Source organism: Numenius arquata, chromosome 4 (assembly GCF_964106895.1).
Source record: "Numenius arquata chromosome 4, bNumArq3.hap1.1, whole genome shotgun sequence".
Classification (NCBI taxonomy): Eukaryota; Metazoa; Chordata; class Aves; order Charadriiformes; family Scolopacidae; genus Numenius; species Numenius arquata.
In genome coordinates, this window is record NC_133579.1 from 14304624 (window position 1) to 14324068 (window position 19445).

The 19445-nt window shown below is 43.7% G+C and overlaps 1 protein-coding gene across 3 annotated transcripts in view; it reads right to left on the reverse strand.

Annotated features, from left to right (window-relative positions):
• Positions 1-19445, reverse strand: part of MAPRE2 (microtubule associated protein RP/EB family member 2) — a 105325-nt gene that overhangs the window by 57364 nt on the left and 28516 nt on the right. Inside the window, exon 1 of one of the 3 annotated variants that reach the window (XM_074146103.1) lies at positions 4927-5105. The exons of 1 other annotated variant lie outside the window; for it this stretch is intronic. In XM_074146103.1, the coding sequence (XP_074002204.1) occupies positions 4927-5045 (119 nt within the window). In that variant the 5' untranslated portion in view covers positions 5046-5105. Of the gene's footprint in view, positions 1-4926; positions 5106-19445 lie in introns of those variants that run through there. One more of the 3 variants, XM_074146105.1, reaches the window with a different exon arrangement.

A 19445-nucleotide genomic window follows, 5' to 3' on the forward strand; every position in this document is an offset into this window, starting at 1 on the left:
GGGGTCCACTTTTACGAGAGCTGAAGCCAAGTTTATAGGGTGTGATCTATACTTTTTAAAAAACAAACAAACAAACCAACCACAAAAAACCAAAAAGACCCACATTTATTATTGCCTTTCTCCTGCTTCCAGTGAAGTCTAGGACAAAATTCTCATAATATGCAACAGGAGCAGTTAGGCTGAGAGCAAACGCCTCTGGAAATAATGTTTCAGCTACTAATATAATTAGTAGCATTTGCTTGGACTAGCATTTACAGTTTCAGAGAATGAAGACTGTCATGCCCAGCTACACTAGGCAGTGAAAAGACAATTCACTGCTTTTCCTCTCCATCTTCTTCCCAGTTCCCAGCCAGAAAAGTTTGGGCCTCAATCTATTAATTTTAACAACACAAATGATCTTTCTTACTTCAGTAGAATTATCTGCTTACCATTTTCAATGGAACCTAATTTTAGAGCAAGAAACACCTCTGCCCAGAGTAAGGCGAAGCAGTAAGTCTCCCTTTGTACCCTGAGTAAGACTGCACACGTGTGGAAGTCACCAAGTCACTAGAGACAGTGGCAGCGACACGTCCTGCCGAGGGAAGGATGCTCCCTGCCACCCGGGGCCAGCCTGCGTCCGGCAATTCATCGGGAGTTGGGAAGACAAAGACCAAAACAGATATTTACGCTATAACGTAAAGCTCGACTTTCAGGGTGGAAGTTACCAGCTCCCACTGCAGTAAACTACAGCGGCCAGATACTGTGGGGTGTTACAGAGTGTATCTCAGCGGCGGGTGAGGAAATCACCGCTTCCGTCCAGCTTTCATTATTATGCACTGCACCGTAGCACATCGGCAGCTTAGTGATTTCTAAAAGCAAGGCGACACTGAGCCTTGCTAAATATTTTAAACAGATACCATTAGAAAGGTACATACTTACAGATAGGTAGGTACTTTTTTGTTTAATTTCTTTTAGCTTAGTGATTTGAAGAAAAATAATCAGGAAATTAGCCCCCTTCCCCCACCCTTTGTGAAAAATTCTGGTATAAAACTAAGTATAGTCAGTGTACAGAGGACCAGAAAACCATTTTTCTAGCAGCACATAGATAAACCAAAAGTTAGGTGCAGTGTCCTGCAAAGGAGGGAACAAGAGTTTGTCCCTTTGAGACTGGAGTCCTTTGAGGACTGGGTATGCCTTTGAGGCTGGGTATGCCTGTCAAACCTGGAAATATTCAAACTCATCGTACAGCTAGCTTTAAAAAAACACGATGAGCCAATCAACCACACAAGATGCCTGAAGTCTGGCAAAAAATCATTGCAGACATGCCCTGCACACAGCTGTTGATTTGGTTTCTCATTGTATTTTTTCAGTCTTCTTTGAACATACAAGTAAAACTATAATTGAATGTAATGACATTCTCAGAAATGAGCCCAAATCTATTTTGGGCCAACAAAATGACACCATCAGTTCCAACCAAATTTTAAAGTCAGTCTCCTGATCCAGAGCACCTGAAACAGCATTTCACTAGAGAAATACAGACTGATTATTTACTCTGAAAGGTAACATCTCCCTGTGACTAAGTTTTATGCCAAAGTGCCTGGTTTCCATTTACCAGCTAAATGAGGCTGGATGAGAAACTTAACACCTCAAGCCTGTCCATCCCAGTCTGCAAACTATAATATGTCCTTTGGAAGACTTGGAGAAAACTATTTGTGGCTTTGCATACAGAGCACATGGCTGGGACTCATGTGGTACAGGTTCAATTCCCTGCTGTGACCTCAAGTCAGTGGATAACTCAGGGCAACTCCTTTCATGCCAGCTTCGTAGTCTGCAAAATGGTATAAACTTCACCTCTTTCTAAATCTGCTTGTGGAGCTGGATATCAAATCTTTGGTAGGAGCTAATATTTGAGACAGTAAAGCTTTTTTTTTTTTTTTTTTTTTTTTTTTTTTTTTTAAGGTCTAGGAACACCTAAACAAGAACATCTCAACTGGTAAACAATTTTGTTTCTGATCAAACACGTTTTTTTTTTTTTTTTTATGAAACACAGTACATTAAAAGTAAAAATGTGGAAACATTTCTGGTATTACAAGAGAGAAAACTGAAAGGCAAATACTGAACCCTCTATACACCTGGTAGGCGCAGTTTAATTTAAGAGCCGAGCTGCACTACGCAGAAGCGTATTGTGAGCAAAGTACCTACTTCTAGATCTGTACAACTGCTGATCTGTTGTCATGCTTCGGGCACTGTTTAATGACATCATATTTATTCCATATTTCCAGATGCAGATGGAACAAACCAGCCCGACAATCAGAGGCATAGCAACTTGATGTGTCATATGGAAGTTATACAGGCTGCTCCATCAGCCTGCTCCAAAATCAGCATGGCACCAACAGTCCAGCGTGGCAGTAGGCACAATACTGAGGGCAGATTAAGCCAGATTAAGTTTTCTTTAATGATCTCCTGCTTCAACTCAAACCTAGCAAAGACAAAACTAGCCAAGCTATTAAATATTTTTATGAAAGTTAAAAGCACATTATATTCCAGTATCAAAGAGAAGTTTCACCAGTTTTCACATTTCCTTTAAGGTTTTATTCTTTTGTGGTCGACATTTATGTCACAAAGTACTTAGAGCTACAGATTAAAACAAATCATTCTCACAGCTGGAGAATCAACAGATTTGAATGCCATGACTCTGTAGATCAGGGTAGGTTTCCACAAGGACAAGACAACCTAAATAGGATTCTCCAGCACAGATTTTATTTGTGCATTAAAGGTTTATTTCTGAAAAAAAATTTTGATTGGATTATTTATTTACTGCCCCAAAATGACATGCAACATTAGCAGTTCTGAATTCCTTTATATTGCTCTAGATACCAATACAAATTGATGCAGAGCTCTACAAGACTCAAGAATACTCCTCCGGATGAAAGGCTATTCAGATGCAGAGTAACTTCACACTTTCTGGAAAATTGGGCAAGTGATATAATGATTTCTGTCATCATGGGCTTTACACAGCAGCCTCACAAAGTGTCTTTTCTAGAGGTAGTTCAATGTATGATATGACAGGCAGAAGAACAAGGAAACTGACTTGTTGACAGCTGCAGAAAATTGCATACAAACGTTGCAAAAGGATAATGAGGAACCCCATTCATAGAATCATAGAATTGTCTAGGTTGGAAGGGACCTTTAAGACCATCTAGTCCAACCATCAACCTAACTGACAAAAACAAAAAAACCCGACATCACTAAACACATCAGAGGTTTTCCAAGAAAACTTCTGAAGGACGCCAGTGAGATCACAATCAGTAGCACCTATGACACGTCAGAATGACTAAAGATAGATGCATGATAATTCATTTCAAATCTATTCCATATTTCTGCTTAGGTGCATGATGGAAATACAGCTTTCCTCTAAAACAATCTTGTGCTGCTCAGCTGAAATTCAGCTATAGAAAGTGAGAGCTCCAATCTTTCTGCACACAGAAATAGGTCTTTACAAAAAGCTATGTTGCTACTTTGTGCTAAACTTGCACATCCAGCCTTCATAACCCAAAGTATCAATAGATTCAGAGAAAGGGACAGAGTTAATTTTGTGGTATTCAAACAAAGCACACACTTGGATCTCTGAGGCATTTCAGGATCACCCATCGGTGTGCGATCAACAATGAGAATCACTGATCAGGTTATTACTGGTCAGCTACGCCGGTAGCAGCTCTGTTATTCCTCAGCAGAAGGAAAAAAAAACACTGCGATTTTCTTCAGACAAACAAGCCAAGTCATCCACATTTGTTTTCATCTAATGGAGCGTACAACTCGCCACTTTAGTCAGATATTTGAAAGCAGCATCATTTCCTGCGGTTTGAAAAATCAGCTTTAAGGGGCGTGTTCTCTGCAGAGGCATTGCTTGCTGTCATCCAGGCAGTATTTAAAATAACTGTGTATTAACATAAGGGGAGCTACTGGCCGTGTTATGGCCCTTCGAGTCGGCAGCAAGGAGCACATAAAACCAGTTGCGTTCCGGGCTGCGCCGCGACCCTTATCAAACAATGCAAACAATTTTAATGAGCTTATCTGCCGGAACATATTGTCAGAGATGTTAATGCAGAGGAGCTGCCAGCAGCGCATGCCAAGCGATTCATCAAAAATGCCTACAACTGCGACAAAGGACGTGCCCCCCGCCCCCCCCCCAACCCCCCGAAATGAAAAAACGGTAAATAAATACAAGGTGGGGCAGGCTCCGACCGCCGCGGCGGGCGGGGGTGGCGGATGGAGCCGCCCCCCCACCCCCACTCGCCAAAGCACCGGGGGGGGGGGAATGTCACCCCCGCCCCGATGAGCCGGGGGTCCCTGTCACCCCCGGACCGGTGTGCCAGGGGTGGGGGCGCCCGTCCCCCATTTCCCCCCCCCACCCCGGTGCGGGCTGCCAGTCGGGCAGGGGCTGCCCGCGCCCCGCCATCCCCGGCCGCCGCCTCCCGCACGGCGCCGCCTCCGAGATCCGCAGCGAGGTGCTGCGGCTCCTTCCAGGGGGAGCTGGCTGCTGCCTGCGCGGGCTTCTCCCCTTCCTGCCTTTTTTCTTTTTTTTTTTTTTCCCCCCCTCATTTTTTTTCCTTTTTTTTTTTTTTTTTTTTTTTTTAAATTTTATTCTCTTTAACCGCCCTTCTTCCGCCCGGGAGCGGCGAGATCCCCCGGCAGACATCCCGCCTATTCAACCAAACGCTTTTCCAGCCGGACAATGCGAGCACCTCCGCAGCCCCCGTCCCTCCGGCGGAACCGGGAGGATGGGAGGGGGCTGCAGCGGGACCGGGGGAGGGGGCTGCAGCGGGACCGGGGGGAGGGGGGGCTGCAGCCCAGCCGCCTTATGCAACCGCCCCCCGCGCTGCAGCACCCCTCCCGCCCCCCCATACTCCCCGCGACTCGCCGCCGCCCCGCTAGCCGCCGCCGTACCTGTAGGAGCGCTCCCCCCGCACCGTGTGCTTCCTGAAGGGGATGATGGTCCCGTTATCCTGGATGATGTCGTTGTTGTTCTCGCCATTTGGGGACAGGGCTTGGGTCGGTCCGGGCATTGGCGCTCCCCGCCGCTCCGCGGAGCCCCCGCGCTGCTGCTGCTGCTGCGGCTGCTGCTGCTGTGCGGAAGGTGGCGGCGGCGGCGGCGGCTCCCGACTCTCCCCCGCCCCGCCCCGCCGCGCACGTCAGCCCCGCCGCCACCGCCCCACGTGACCGCCCCTCGCCATGGCAACCGGCCGACTCCGCGCCCTTCGCCTCCCTCCGCGCCGCGGCCGCCCCGCTGCGCCCGGCGGGGCTTGGGGGGGGGGGACGACGACGGACGGACGGAGGGAGGGAGGGACGGAGGGGACGGGGACGGACCCGCTCCGCCCCGCGCCCCCGCACAAAGAGCCGCTCGCCACGCGTGTGCGGGGCGGGGGGACACCCGCGGGGACGGTGTTCGGCGGTGCGGGCAGACAAAGCGCCGGGGGCAGCCCCGCGCCCCCCTCCCTATATCATTATCCCGCCGCTCCGCGCGTGTCCGTAGGCGTCCTTCTCCCACCCCCTTCCTCCAGGAACGGGGAGGGGAACCACGCCGTTCCTCTGCCCGCCTCTCCCTATGACAACGGCAGCCACGATGTCGCCCTGGTTTTACGAGAACAACCGAGACCTCAACGCCCGGTCCCTCAGCATCCCCCCTCCTTGCTCCCGGTGCCTCAGCATCCCCCCCTGGTTCCAACACCTCAGCATCACAGAATGGTTTGGGTTGGAAGGGACCTTAAAGATCATCGAATTCCAACCCCCCTGCCATGGGCAGGGACACCTCCACTAGAGCAGGTTGCTCAAAGCCCCATCCAGCCTGGCCTTGAACACTTCCAGGAATGGGGCATCCACAGCTTCTCTGGGCAACCTGTTCCAGTGCCTCACCACACCACCCTTGCATCCCCCTCCTTGCCCTGCTACCTCGGCATCCCCCTTGCTTGCCCCCAATACCTCCCTCCTTTTCCTGACACCACAGAGCTATTTCAGGTCCAGGTATGGCAATTAGCACAAAAAAAAAAAAAAAAAAGCCCCCACATCACACCACTCTGCCCAGATGGCAGCAGTAAAAAACAAACAAGGAAACACCACCCAGCTCACCTGAACATCTTCCCTCCGTTTTGGTGTGCCCAGGGTAACTACAGCCATCTCCACCACACAAAGCTTGCCCTGGTCTGCCAGGTCCACAAGAACAGGTCTTGTGTTTAATACAGTAGACACTCTAGTAGCAAAAATGTGCATAAATATTAAATGGTACAAGGATACATTATGTCAAAAATCATGGACTCCTAACCATACAAAAACACATAAGGTCTAAGTTCATTAATGCTATATTTTTCCCCATTCCTGTGTCTGCTACTCCAGCTGGATTTCCATCCACCCTCCCCCTCTAACCCCCAAGTACCAGGATGTCCAAGTTACCAAGCTCTGTATCCCTGCTTACAGCTTCGCTGGGGAGCGCAGCAAAACACCTGTCAAGCCGCATTGCTCATTTCCAGCTTTCTCCTACTCTCAGGCTTACACAGAGAAACCATTTGACAGCACCATCCTTTACAATCTTCCTTGGGTCAGAAACAAGAAAGGAAAAAACTGCCAAGGCAGTAGGACTGAACTGCTGGCACTGCTAGCACCACCATTCACACAAACCCTCATCTCTTCCTCCTCTTAATGTCAAAGGGTTTTTTTTTTATCCCTTCCCGCCACCCCCCCGAAGTCTGTTTCCCTCTGCATATCTCTGATTTCCGCATATCTCCCCTGGCCTAAATAGCATCCTTCAAAGTTTGACATTAACCACAGAGCAATGCTGGTCATCCTTGGAAGCAGATCTGAACTTCACCAGGGTAAAACCTACCCTCATGTCCCAACAGTGGATCAAATCTCACACATTGACCGCATTAGAAAAACAAACCATCCAACTGTTTACAAATTGTTTTCTCTAAACAGAAACCAGCAAGAGTGACCATGGGCACAGTCTCTAAACAGCTCTGACCTCAAGGCTGTTAGATGCAAAAGAGAGAAAGAAAAAAAAAAAAAAAAAAAAAAAAAAAAAAAGATTTCTGCAGATCTACCAACATCTTAAAAAAAAAAAAAAAAACAAAAATCCACACCCCCAAATCCAACTCTCTTTTAAAACGAGTTTTAAGGTGGCAGGTCAAATAGAAACAATATGAGTATTTTTAATATTTTCTCAGAGGCACATGCTGATATTTTAATAAAACTCAAAAGTTCTGAAGCATGAATTTGATCACATATCTCAGATATTTTTCTGTACAAAGAGTGATTTAACAAAATTTTAACTAATCTTTATCTAACCTTTCAGACTGAAATAACAGTTCACTGAAAGCTTGGTTTACATGATTATGCTCATGATACAGGCTCTGGATTCACAGAGAGCTTGTAAGGTGAATACAATCAATAACTAAACACCAATTGCACAGCACTTGGACTCCTGAGAAACTACTTGGATTTAAATCAGATGTATACATTAACGCACACACAGAGTAATCTAACAAAACTCAAATTAGTCCGCTGATTTGCCATGGTCCTCTGAACACCAGGACAGGAGGTTTTATTTATTCTTTCTGCTAGGTTTTCAAATATACTCAAATTTCACTTCAGTAACCAACCTATGGACATTTGCAGTTGACATACTTTATTGAAAAATGTTCAATTCATCTGGCAACATTAAAACCCCTGGAGAAAGTTGCCTTTGAGTCTTTTTCAAAACAAGCAACAAAATACATTCTACTAAAAGGGCCAGTAAGTGTCTTAGTAACACGGAAGAGCATGGAGAAGCCAGAAATGCTACATGGTGACAGAATATAAAAATAATCTATAGCAGGTCTTCAGGGGCTAGACATAACCCTACCTGCTCTGCTAGGCAGCGAGCAGTAAAACACTCTGCTACCCTAACTTGTAAAAATATTTTTATTTCTTCAACCAGTGGCAAGGAACAGAAGCTTCTTTATTGAAATCTCCAAAGCTGTTTAAAACACGTGCTGGCAAAGCTACAGGAGAGAAGTGCAGGTGAGGACAGCACGGCAGCCTCGCTCCAGACCCCTTCTTGCCTCTGTATTAGGATTCAAGGTCAGAAAACACATGCTGCCTCAACACAGTACCATACCTTTGTAGAAGCTGAGCCAGGCCTCAGCAATAGAAGCTTGGAACTAGTTTTCAGAAAGCACATGCTGCTTCGGTTGATCTAGCACAGCCTTGGGGGCACAGGGAGCAGCATGGATTCCATATGCGTGGCATTCCCTCCACTTGCATCTCTGTTTCTGTGCACTGCGTGGCCCACAAATACGACTCTCTACACACAGGAAGCCACCAGCCTCTTCTTCCCACTTTCATCATGAGCAAAGAGGTCTCAGATGCGGATCCAGTGACACGGATCAAGAAAGAGGAACCTGTTGCCGTTATTAGGTGCCTGGGCACCTATGCTGCCTTTATAGGTTTTACATGCAGTAGGCATACAGATAGAAAAGCAGCTTGAAGAATAAAAGGTCATCATAGTGTTGATAAAAAACCCCCACAAATGATGTGCAGACTAAGCAAAACAAAGAGCCAGGAAAGCAATTAATGCCGAAGGGTAGAATTACAAAACCTGGTGTAACAGATCTTCAAGCATTGAGAACCACAGAAGCAATGGCTGGAAGGGACCTATGGAGGTCGCCCAATCCAATCTCCCACTCGGAGCATGATCACCACCAACACAAGATGAGGTCATGTTTGGTGACATGATCATAGCCATAGCCTTGAAAATCGCCAAGGACAGAGATATTGCATACTCTCAGGGCAACCCACTCTCAAGCCACGTTAGTCTGCTGCTCCCCACTTCCCACCCGACTTTGGCTACAAGGTGATCCCACACTTCCCCTGGAGAATACAGCAAATCCCAAGGTGTGAGGAGGATGAAAATGGCACCACCCCACCCCAGCACACACATCCCAGTAATTTGATTTCTGCCGTGGTGAACTGGGCAGAGCAAGCACCGGCAAGCACTGCAGCAGGCCTAAACACCGTTCTCCAAAATCTGGTTCCTCCCTCCTCGGAGCTTTCATTTTCAGTTCCTCTCTCCTTACTTGCCCTAGGCCTCACTTACTGCAGAAAAAGACCATGCAGTGTAATTTATAATACCCAAGAGTGAAATCCCCTAAAAGCCCAAAATCAAGTGTTAGAAAGACCTCAGGCATGCTCAAGCCAGAATATTATACTAGGCAGCTAATGTGGAAATGAATTATGAGTATTTCAATGCTGATAAGAAGTGACCAATGTGCAGCCTCTGAAAACAGAGGTGATGACCACAGCAGAGACTTCTGCCTGATATATTTGTCAGAAGATTTAAAAAAACCAAACAGTTTTAAGGAGCTTTGTGTGTGACATATCCAAAGTATAAATACAATTAACAACTGCAGAAATTCCCCATTGCTTGGATAACTTTGGGGGCAGGAGGAATAGGAGATGAGATCAAGAAAAATGAATTTAACCCTGGAGTGGCCGGTGAGCATCCCTTATCTGGCATCTCTGTTCAAGTTCATAACAGAATCAGTGTGATATTCCTGGCACTGCTCTCAGAATACACCTCAGCTACAACTTCAAACTGTAGCAAACACCATGCAAGTATAATTATATTGGGCCACATACTTCACTGTTCAGAGGAGTTTCATGAACGATCCTGTCAGAGTGCAGTTTTTCCACTGGGAAAGAGAATGAGAAAACCAGAATTCAGGCAAACAAACAGTTTGAAGGTAGTAACAGATTTTGCAAAGCAGCAGTCTTGATCAACGTAGTTTGCTTTTCTAATTTAACTATTCTCATAGTCCTCCTTTATCGGGTTGAAGACTAAGAGAATTCTGCAAAGTAACAGATTTACACACTGTAGAACAAAATCAAAGTTATTTCTAGCACTCAACAGTACATGTTTATCAGAAACCTGTGCAGAAACAGCCTCTCTCTGAAGGAGTTGGCCAATACTGTTCAGATTTGAAAATAAGTGAATAAAGCAAACCAGGAAGAAAGTTTGGGAAGAGCTAAAAAAAAGTTACTCTGTTAAGTCTTGGTCACATCTTGCTTGTTCAAGGAAGCCCCAGTTCATGAAGGTACACAGACATACTTCATTCCCAGCATGAGGGGATTCAGTAGCATGGATATAACCACACAGCATACTTAATTAGGCTGCATCAGACTAATTTCTGATAGCATACGTCATGAATAAAAGTTTCTTTTAGTAAATTAAGAACAGAAGATTTAGGAGATCCAGATTTGCATATTATCTACGGGAAGTACAAATGAGATAACTGCAGGTCTATTAGAGAGCATTGGCTTGTGCCAGCCTAAATTAGTGCATGCTTCTAACCTGTAATGATAACGTATTGCACAGAAACGTCCATAAAGGAATCAGCAACAGCAGTGTTACTAACACAGTGAATGTATATCAGATATGATGTGGTGTATGATAAGTTTCAAGCTAACCTGGGTTATGCAGAAGAGCTCACATTTCCCGTTCCACTCATGCTGTCAACCACACTGAGCAACCCAAAGGAAAGCTCCCACTGTGGCATAAAATCACTTCAAGTGAGAATTCAAAACTATAACTTTATAGACTTTCTTTGTTTACACAGCACTGAACAAATCCTCCCACCTCCATCCCGTTATTTCATTCTATGCCTTAAATTTCAGGGCACGTTGCATTTAAACTCACCATACCAAACAGCAAATGATAATTTTGTCAGGACAAAGAAACACTGCATGAGTTTTAATAAAACAGCTACTTATCACTCCAGACATCCTGTAGATAAAGAATGAGCTTCCCGCCCTTGGGGATTATAGTGTTGCCACTTTAAGCAAAGTCTTGATTATTTGCCTTCCCTGGAGAGAGACAGATAAAGAGAAAGAGAGGGCTGTCCCAGTTACACAATGTGCATGGACCACATCCCTATGAGGTAATTCAAGTCTATTTTTAAATACACGGACATATTTATATTTCAGAGGTCACATTTCATATTTCAAGAAGTGTTCTATGCCTGCGAGGAAGCATAAAATAAAACTTGGTGTCTTCGTCAGCTACGCATTCTTGAAAATGTAGCCTAATAAGCTACAAATCCAATCTGACCATTAGCGTATGAATTCCTCACTAAAGAGAGGAGTCTTGAAGAGCCACAGCCTGTGGGTATTTTTCTTTAAAAAGGCAGCAGCTACCTTTTATAGTTACTGTATAAATCAAACAGAAATCAGAGGATTATTTCAAGATTCAAACGTTGTCTACAAAACCAGGTCTTTTTTTGTTCACAGAAACAGGATTTCAGAAACCCTTGAATAGAAGAGATATTTTAAGACTAATTTTATACTTTTAATGTTAATGGCTAGACTAAAATTAATAAACAGGTTTAGCAGACATTTATTAAATCCAACCCTTTCAGGGTTTTGCTAAATCAAGCTGTTTTAAAGAAAAAAAAAAAAACATATTTAGAAAGAAGCACTTTCAAGTATACATCAAAGGATTCCTTACGTAAAACGTAAGAAGTTCACACCGAATATTCAACATGTCCTACATCACAAAAAGCTCCAGTGAGAGCAGGAAACACTCAGTGAAGGATGGTCCCAAAGAGAAGAAATTTTTTACTTCCATTAACTCCAGACCAAAGCCAAATTTTGAATTCTTTACTGTCTTTTACATTTGTGTTCTGTGATATCCACTGGGGTATCACAGAGGTTCAGGCCCACATTGGGGAGCTGCTTTCATCTGAAAATCTGTAAACAGAGCCTGTGATTAATAAATGCTTGAAGTAACAGCTCCTGTCTCTCACTCTGCCTTTAATACCGATTGACAGGAACTGAGGCAAGAGGCTGGCTCGTGGCTCATTCACATGCATTTACATGGAATTACCTGGCTGGAGCGGTTCTAGATTTACCAGCACCATGTCCATCTATAGCGAGGTATTAACTTTTCTAGGCTTGTTTTGTCAGAGTTCAGATGTAAAGACTATGAAGGGCCAATCCAAAAACATAAAAAAAGGCCAGGTAGTCTGGATTCCTAGACTTTTTCAGAGAATGACCTTAACTAAATGAAAGTGAGATTCGTGTTTTGGAAGAGAAGGATTTGGGATTTTCAAGTCCCCACACAGTACAGCTTCTGACTGTTACCACTGGAAACAGTCAGAGCTTCAGACACCCATTTCCTAAACAAGACCAATGAAACAAGTTATAAATGGTAAGCACCTGGAAAGGCTTGGAAATGCGAGAGAGTAGAAGAAAAAAAATAAATCTATCATTTCTTTATATATTTTCAGCTGTTGAGGAATCTTTGGCTTTTCTTGGGGCTAGAGAGAGGTGTCTGGAAAAATGCAAACAAGTAAATCTACCTCTCTAATATTCCTTTTTACATTCTACACTGAAAATATCAGCAATATACTTTGAAGGCACTACACTCTAATTACATATTTCATGTAAGCAACATTGGGGCATGGGAGAGAACAAATGAGAGGTTTTGCAACACCATTTGACAAGGTTTCTAAAGTAAAAATCTGACATGGTTGTATCCCACACTAAAGTGATACCTCATTGGTCAATGATAACTTTCAACATTACTTGCTTGACTACTCTGCTGAAAACTTGACTTGGCATTGATACTGCAGCCTAAGAATTCAAGAATAGTTAAAAACAGCTCTTGGGATCAATGATTCACTGTTAGTATTGTACGACAAGAGCTGTGAAGCTGATAGTCATTTGATTTGCACGTTATCCAAATAATTTAATGCCCCGCTTGACTATCCAATATCTGCGCATAACGTAAGGAAAAGTTTAGATGCTTTGGAATGATTATTGGCTAAGATCTGTTCAGCATTCAGCGTTGCACCTTGTCCAATATCACCATTGTAGATACTGAACATGTGAAGCTGGCGCAGCATTTATGACCCATCACAAGGGACATTACAGTTGTCAACATTTACCGAACTGTCCAAGACATTCACCGCTGCTAAAGAGGAAGGGAGAAGGCTGGCACAAGACAGTTATGGTTCCAGAAGCTGGTCAATTGAGTTTTTTGGGTACATATTACTGAAAAATGTTTCAATAAGCTGATAGAAAGGGCTGGATCATTACAAACCAAGATTTGAAGGGGTTACTTTGTCCCAGGAAACTGTTAATTAAATGTCTGTCCTCCCACAGCCAGCAAAAAGCCAACATAAACATTATTACATATTCTAGCTAATGTGAAAGAAATACAGAGCGTATTCATGCCTGACCGGGATCAAAATCCCACTGCCAAGTCATTCAGTGGCATGTGAGTTTCTGTGATTGCAAACCCTGGCCCAAGAATCCAGTGCCTTGCAGAAAAATACTCTACAAATAGTTTCCTCATGTCCTTGCAGTGTACTACAAGTCATCCTCTTACAAAGCAAATGTGTCTCATGTGCCCATCAAATTAGCAAACGCCAAGAAATTACACAGAAAGTGGTGTGCTTTGTTGTTTGTATGCTGCCTGTCCTTTCCCTTGGTAACTAGTTTTTATCTGGGACATTTGCAGCATTGTACAAAAAAACCCCAACTAATTTCTGTCAGCTTTCCGTATTTTACCAGTACAGAAGAAGACCCTGCTGTTATGACCGGCTTCCCCAACACACTCACTCTCACAAGTCTGTGCAAGCTTCCCCTGCCTCACCCTCAAGCCCCACTATGGTGGGTCCCCATTCTTTCCTCCATGCTTTGTTGCCTGATCCATGCGGTGCTTCCAGCCCTGCAGCTACACAAATCCTATCCCTTTTCTCCATTGCTACAACTAGATGAGCTCCTCCCTTTTATGGTGGGATATCTTCCACACCTGAGGTTTCCCCATTGTTCTTTCTCCCATTCTTTTCCACCCTTCCTTTGTCAGGCATAATCCTTTGTACCACTTGGGCTATTTCCATTTTCCTTCATCAGCCACCTGCAGAGAACCTGGATCAAATTGGTTTCCTTCCCTCGGACAAAGTCCGCTGCATACCTATTGTCCAGCAAACATACTGTCATTAGCTAATCATGCCTCATTTTGTCCAGGCTGAGAGGAATGTGCTACAGTACTTGCCTGCTAAACTGCATGCACATTCACACGCAGCCATCCCAAGAAGTGACACCTGTATTTAAGGGCTGCATAACACCCGGGATTCGCACACCTCGTGTGACACATTGCCACCATTAACGCACTGAAGAGCTGAAACCCCTGGGGCACCTCTGAAAAACTAGGTTGCAAGGATTTGCTTGTGGTCACCAGCTCACAGAGAAATCAAGGAGTGTTCCTCTTTGCACTAGAAGAAATCCATGTATTACACACACACACAGAATTTAACAAAAGTTTGTCTTACCATTTGAATAGACTTGCTTTCAGTTATTTCAGGCTCCTTATGGGCCAAATGCAAGCATCTGAGGAACTCCGCTCTTTACTTTCTGATAATTTCTTACACACATGCTTTTTAAGTTGCTGTTAAGTATTTAGATCTTTAACACACTTGTAAGTAATAGTTACTATTTGCAAATGGTAGAGCATTTGGGAGCAAGAAACCATTCTTCTAAATACAACCTCATTGCTACTTTACACAATAGCATTACTAATCATGAAGTTTTAGTTTCCTCATTTATTAATGGAAAACAGACTTTTTCCAATAGCAACAGTCAATGTGCATTATCATCTTAGTGTTTATCCAAAGTCTATTCATAAAATAGCTTTCAAATGAAGAGGAAAAATAATTTTCACAGATAGCTTAAACCAGATTCCACTTATGTTAGCACTGTGAATTAAAAAAGGAAAAAAAAAAAAAAAAAAAAGAAGATTTGCAAACTGTGTCGGGAAGCTTCTCTCACTGACAGGCATTCCCTAACTGGTCTTCTGGAACCTGACACATTAGACCAAGTTCCCATGAACACTTTGAGACCTTTATTAACCTAGCGCTGCAACCGCTTTATTTAGATACTAGCGCCCTACAGAAAGCTTACCAAGCACTTTCTGAAATTTCAAATTAGCCAAAGAATGCCCTTGCCTGGTTGTTAAGAGGCAAAGCTAGTTGGGAGAAAGCTACTGCTGGCCTGCTTTAATGGAAGGTGCGTCTGCTAACAGCAACACACTCAAATACTGGGGCTTGAGGAGGAGAAATGAGGAAGCAAGAAAGCTTGCAAGAAATGTACAATGCAAAATTTTCCCCATGAAGTAAAATTAACAACTTCTTAAAATCACAGCTAGTAATTAAATTAACAGTACCACAACTGCTGCCATAAATTCATGGATCAAATGTGATACCAGCTGAAGTACTACTGTGACTTCTATTTTCTTTAAATGTAGGGAACAAATGGAACGTAATGTAAAGCTCACACTCCTACTCTAAAATAGAGGGAGGGCCGTTAAAAATGTACACACCTCCATTCTGAGCAGACAAGAGCATACAGAAAGTGCGTGGTCTTACTGGAAAGATAAACAGCTGGATTTACTTGCTTCCATTAACCAATGACCCACTTGTCAAACATAAGCTGTAGATTTAAAAGAGTGATTACATGAAGCCTCTTATATTAGACAAAAAAGACCCTAGCTAGGAAATCACACCAAGCCTGAAAAAAACTTGAGTGCAGTCAATGTTGTTCTTTAATATACAGACACAAGGCGAGAACCAGTTATTCTTTTTAAAATGTGTAATAAAATGCAAGGGTGTTTCCTATAGTGCCATTCAGAAGGTGTTTATCCCATGCTCAGGTCATTAGCGGTGAGCCAAATCCAGGCCTCGTATAAGAGGATGAAGCTCTAATGGAAGCCACTGCATAAACCTTAATGTGGGGTCACTGCCAGCTTCCTTCTACGAGGAACGGGTATTCATAGAGAAGAAAAACTGGCGTTCCCCACACTGAATGGTAACCAGGACATCTACCTGGGCTATCTGGTCACTCAGAGAGGATTTTTAAGGGGGCTGGTGGCTGTGCAAGCTTTGGTGGCAGATGTCCAGCTGAGGCCCTTAAGGCTTGGGCCAGCTGCCATCCACTTGGCCCATGTGTAAGTGCCTCCCACGACATGCCTGTTTCGGTTCCTACTCCAGGCTCAGGTAGGAACAAACCTGCAAGACCATACAGATGATTACAACACTTGGGCTCGAGTGCAAGCCCTGAGTTAACAACAGAGGAAATGTATCAAGGACAACAAATTACTAGGTCTCAAGACACTGAAAACCTCTAATTTTGCCACTTTGTATTGTAACACAGCAGCGGAGCACACAACAGTGTCCTTCCCACACTCTACCTGAGGCTAAACAAGTCTCTAGGAAGGCTGAAGAGGCCATTATTCTAAGCAACATTGTTTCTGTAAGGACAATTTAAAAAATTAAACACGTGTTGCTTCCACCTGACCTCAGCAGCGTGCTGCGCGCTGCCAGCCACTCGCGCTTCACCGTGACTCAGTGTACAGGGTGATTTTCTGGAAGATGCAGATCACGGAGCAACTTAATTATACAAGAATCCCAGCAGTCAGCTAACGAAAACCAAAGTTTCCAGCCCCAGTGATTGCACAGAGATGTTGAAAAATGCTAAAACTTGGATTAAGAAAAAAAACCAAACACCACCCCACAACAAACCCAAGAAACAAAACCAGAAAAGCCAGCAACAATCACACCTTGCCCCCCCAAACCCATCCTTAAAATGAAGTGCACTATTTGAATTAGCTCTTTCAAGACTTTCTTTACTCTTGGGCTCCTGGCAGTCAGGGTGGGTTTCAGGGAGCCTGTCCACCCCCTGGACTTCACTCTGCTGCTGGAGGCCCTGAGCATCACAGCCCAACATCCCAATGCCTGATGTGCAGATACCTGCTTTAGCAGCAGCATTGGAGGAGAGGCCAGGTAAGCTACGCGGCATCGACCACACCACAGGACAGGGACACATGTAGTTTATAGGAAAGAAGGTATAGGTGGGAACACAGCCATGGTGCTCTGAGCTCCACATGCCTCCCACCCCATCTGCAACAGCATTTTGATTCCAGCTCAGTTCTTTGTCGCATTCCTCAGTGGTGCTCGGGAGTCACCACTGTGTGCAGTCACCACTTGCGCCAGCTTAGCATTCTCTTCCCATCCTTCTTTTACGCTCCTCCATCTCCCTTCCTTTCTCCATCCCTCCTGCCTTCGCTTTTCCTTCCCTGGATGAAATCTAGAGCTACAGAGCTACTTACTTCCTTTGCTGCTAGCACCCTCTGGACATTGAAGTGATCAGCAAGCGATCACAGTCGCAGTCAGTATTGTAAACAGACTAGCGAGATACAGGCTCCTAGAAAAAGATCCTCTATTTCCCTAACAGATCCAGCCTGACAGCAGGCTTGGGATCACTGCATAGAATCAGGGTAGGTCCCGCTCACATTTGCAAGATTATATTTATAAAAACACAGAATCACAGAATATGGGGTTGGAAGGGACCTCTGGAGATCATTGGGCCCCTGGGCCAAAGCACGTCCACCCACAGCAGGTTGCACAGGAACGTGTCCAGGCGGGTTTTGAATGTCTCCAGAGATGGAGACTCCACCACCTCTCTGGGCAGCCTGTTCCAGGGCTCTTCCACCCTCAAAGTAAAGAAGTTCCTCCTCGTGTTTAGATAGTACTTCTTATGTTCAAGTTTGTGCCCATTTCCTAAATGGGCACATTTAGGAAAATCTAGAAACTGTTTTGAAAAGAAAATCTAGAAACTGCTTTGAAAAATTACAGTTATTTTTACAACATCTTGATGCACTACTAATACTTGACATATCTGACAAGGATTAATATCTTTTAAGGTCCTTAAAAAAAAATAAAAGGACTTTTTTGCTGCTGAAGCAAAACTCAAGTCATTACTTGAATCATCCTTTAATAAACATTCTCTAACTTAAATGAAGCACCATTGACAGGCAAAATGCAGAAGGCAACAAAAGACAACTGGAAATAAGGCTATCATTCTTTTTTATATTATTGTATATTGTCACAGCTTCAACACTCATGGCACAAGTAGCAACATTTTGTAGCCTCTGAACAGTCGTATTGAGTATAAAATGAAAAAAGGTTTCTGTAACATTCTGAGCACAAAAGGTACTAGTGGCATGAAAACAGTGTCTTTTCCTCATTATGGTAGAAAATGAGGTTTCTATTTAATAAAAACCCCAACCACAAGGCTATGTGTTTTTGTAACTGTGAATGTGTGTCAGCGCTGTTGACAGCTTCTGCATTGGAAAGGATCTCATTATTAACTCTGAACAAAACCACACGTTATCTTTTTGAAAAGCAAAGTTACGTTCCTGATGAGTCAGCCGCTTTGCTGAGCTCCTGTGGGATAATTTTTAGTATTGGGCACTGAAAAAATAAATATCACCCCAAAGTTCAGAATATTTTCAGACAGCACCATAAAAGGCTATCAAAGCTAACCAATTCCTAAGTTAAAAAGGGAAAGGGGCTGGTGAGTGCGCAGCCATAAACAAACATTCCACTTCACTTAACTTTGCTCTCTTAGGTTCAGGATTTAGGTCTCCGATTTTCTCATGTTGGATCAAAACCAGCTATAAAGCAGCTGTGTCCTATGCAGGGCTGACTCCTAAACAGATGTCCTCCACTATGTTTTGGGGGTCCTTCCAGTGTTTCCACAGAAACAAAATGTTTTCAAAGCAGTGTGCTCAGCCCAGAAGTTCACCTATTTCATAAGTCTTAAAAAGGTCTGAAGGTACAAGCAGCCCTTGAGAAAAGTCATGTCTTCTTTGGTGGACATTAAGAGGACCAGTTTGGGGAAAGGAGTAGTGAGGAACTGAGTTGGAAACAGAGTGTTCTTAGCTAAAAGTAGCATTTCATTCTGCACCAGTGCTGATGCTGGGAGGTAGGGACAAAGAAGTGAGATGAAATGCTTCTTTAGTCTGCCTGCTTTAAGTAATTATGTGCAGCTTCTGCATGAATGACCAGAGAACATTTGTTTCTGTGCAAGGAAAAGAATAGCTCGTATGGGTCCTTTTGTTCAGGTCTCCCCTGAACACCTCATGAATTAGCAGTTCCTCATACAAACATACCTTCTATATACATTTTTTTTATACATATTTGTTTTCTCTTCTATCTCAAAATTATTGAAATATAACAATATAGTGGCTTTCTAACATCAGTGTATATCATAAATGTTTTAGTGATAATACATCAAGCAAGGAATTGTAACCACCAAAAGCCCAGTGTAAAAGGTGTGAAAGTCCTTGGATGTTCCAACATCCATTCCTCATGTTATTGTCCACATAACTTAATGCCATGAAAAAGTATGGCCATTTGTCAGGCTCCAAGGCACTGAAACCAGACCGGAAGATTTCCTGAGTGGAGACTAGTACATAATAGCCTGTTACATGGATTTGGCTCTTGCAATTGTAATAGCTCAACTAATTCTCTAGCAATATAATGAATCTCTGGTATTAGAAGGCTCATAGCTAGATCTTTATTTTTACATATAATAGG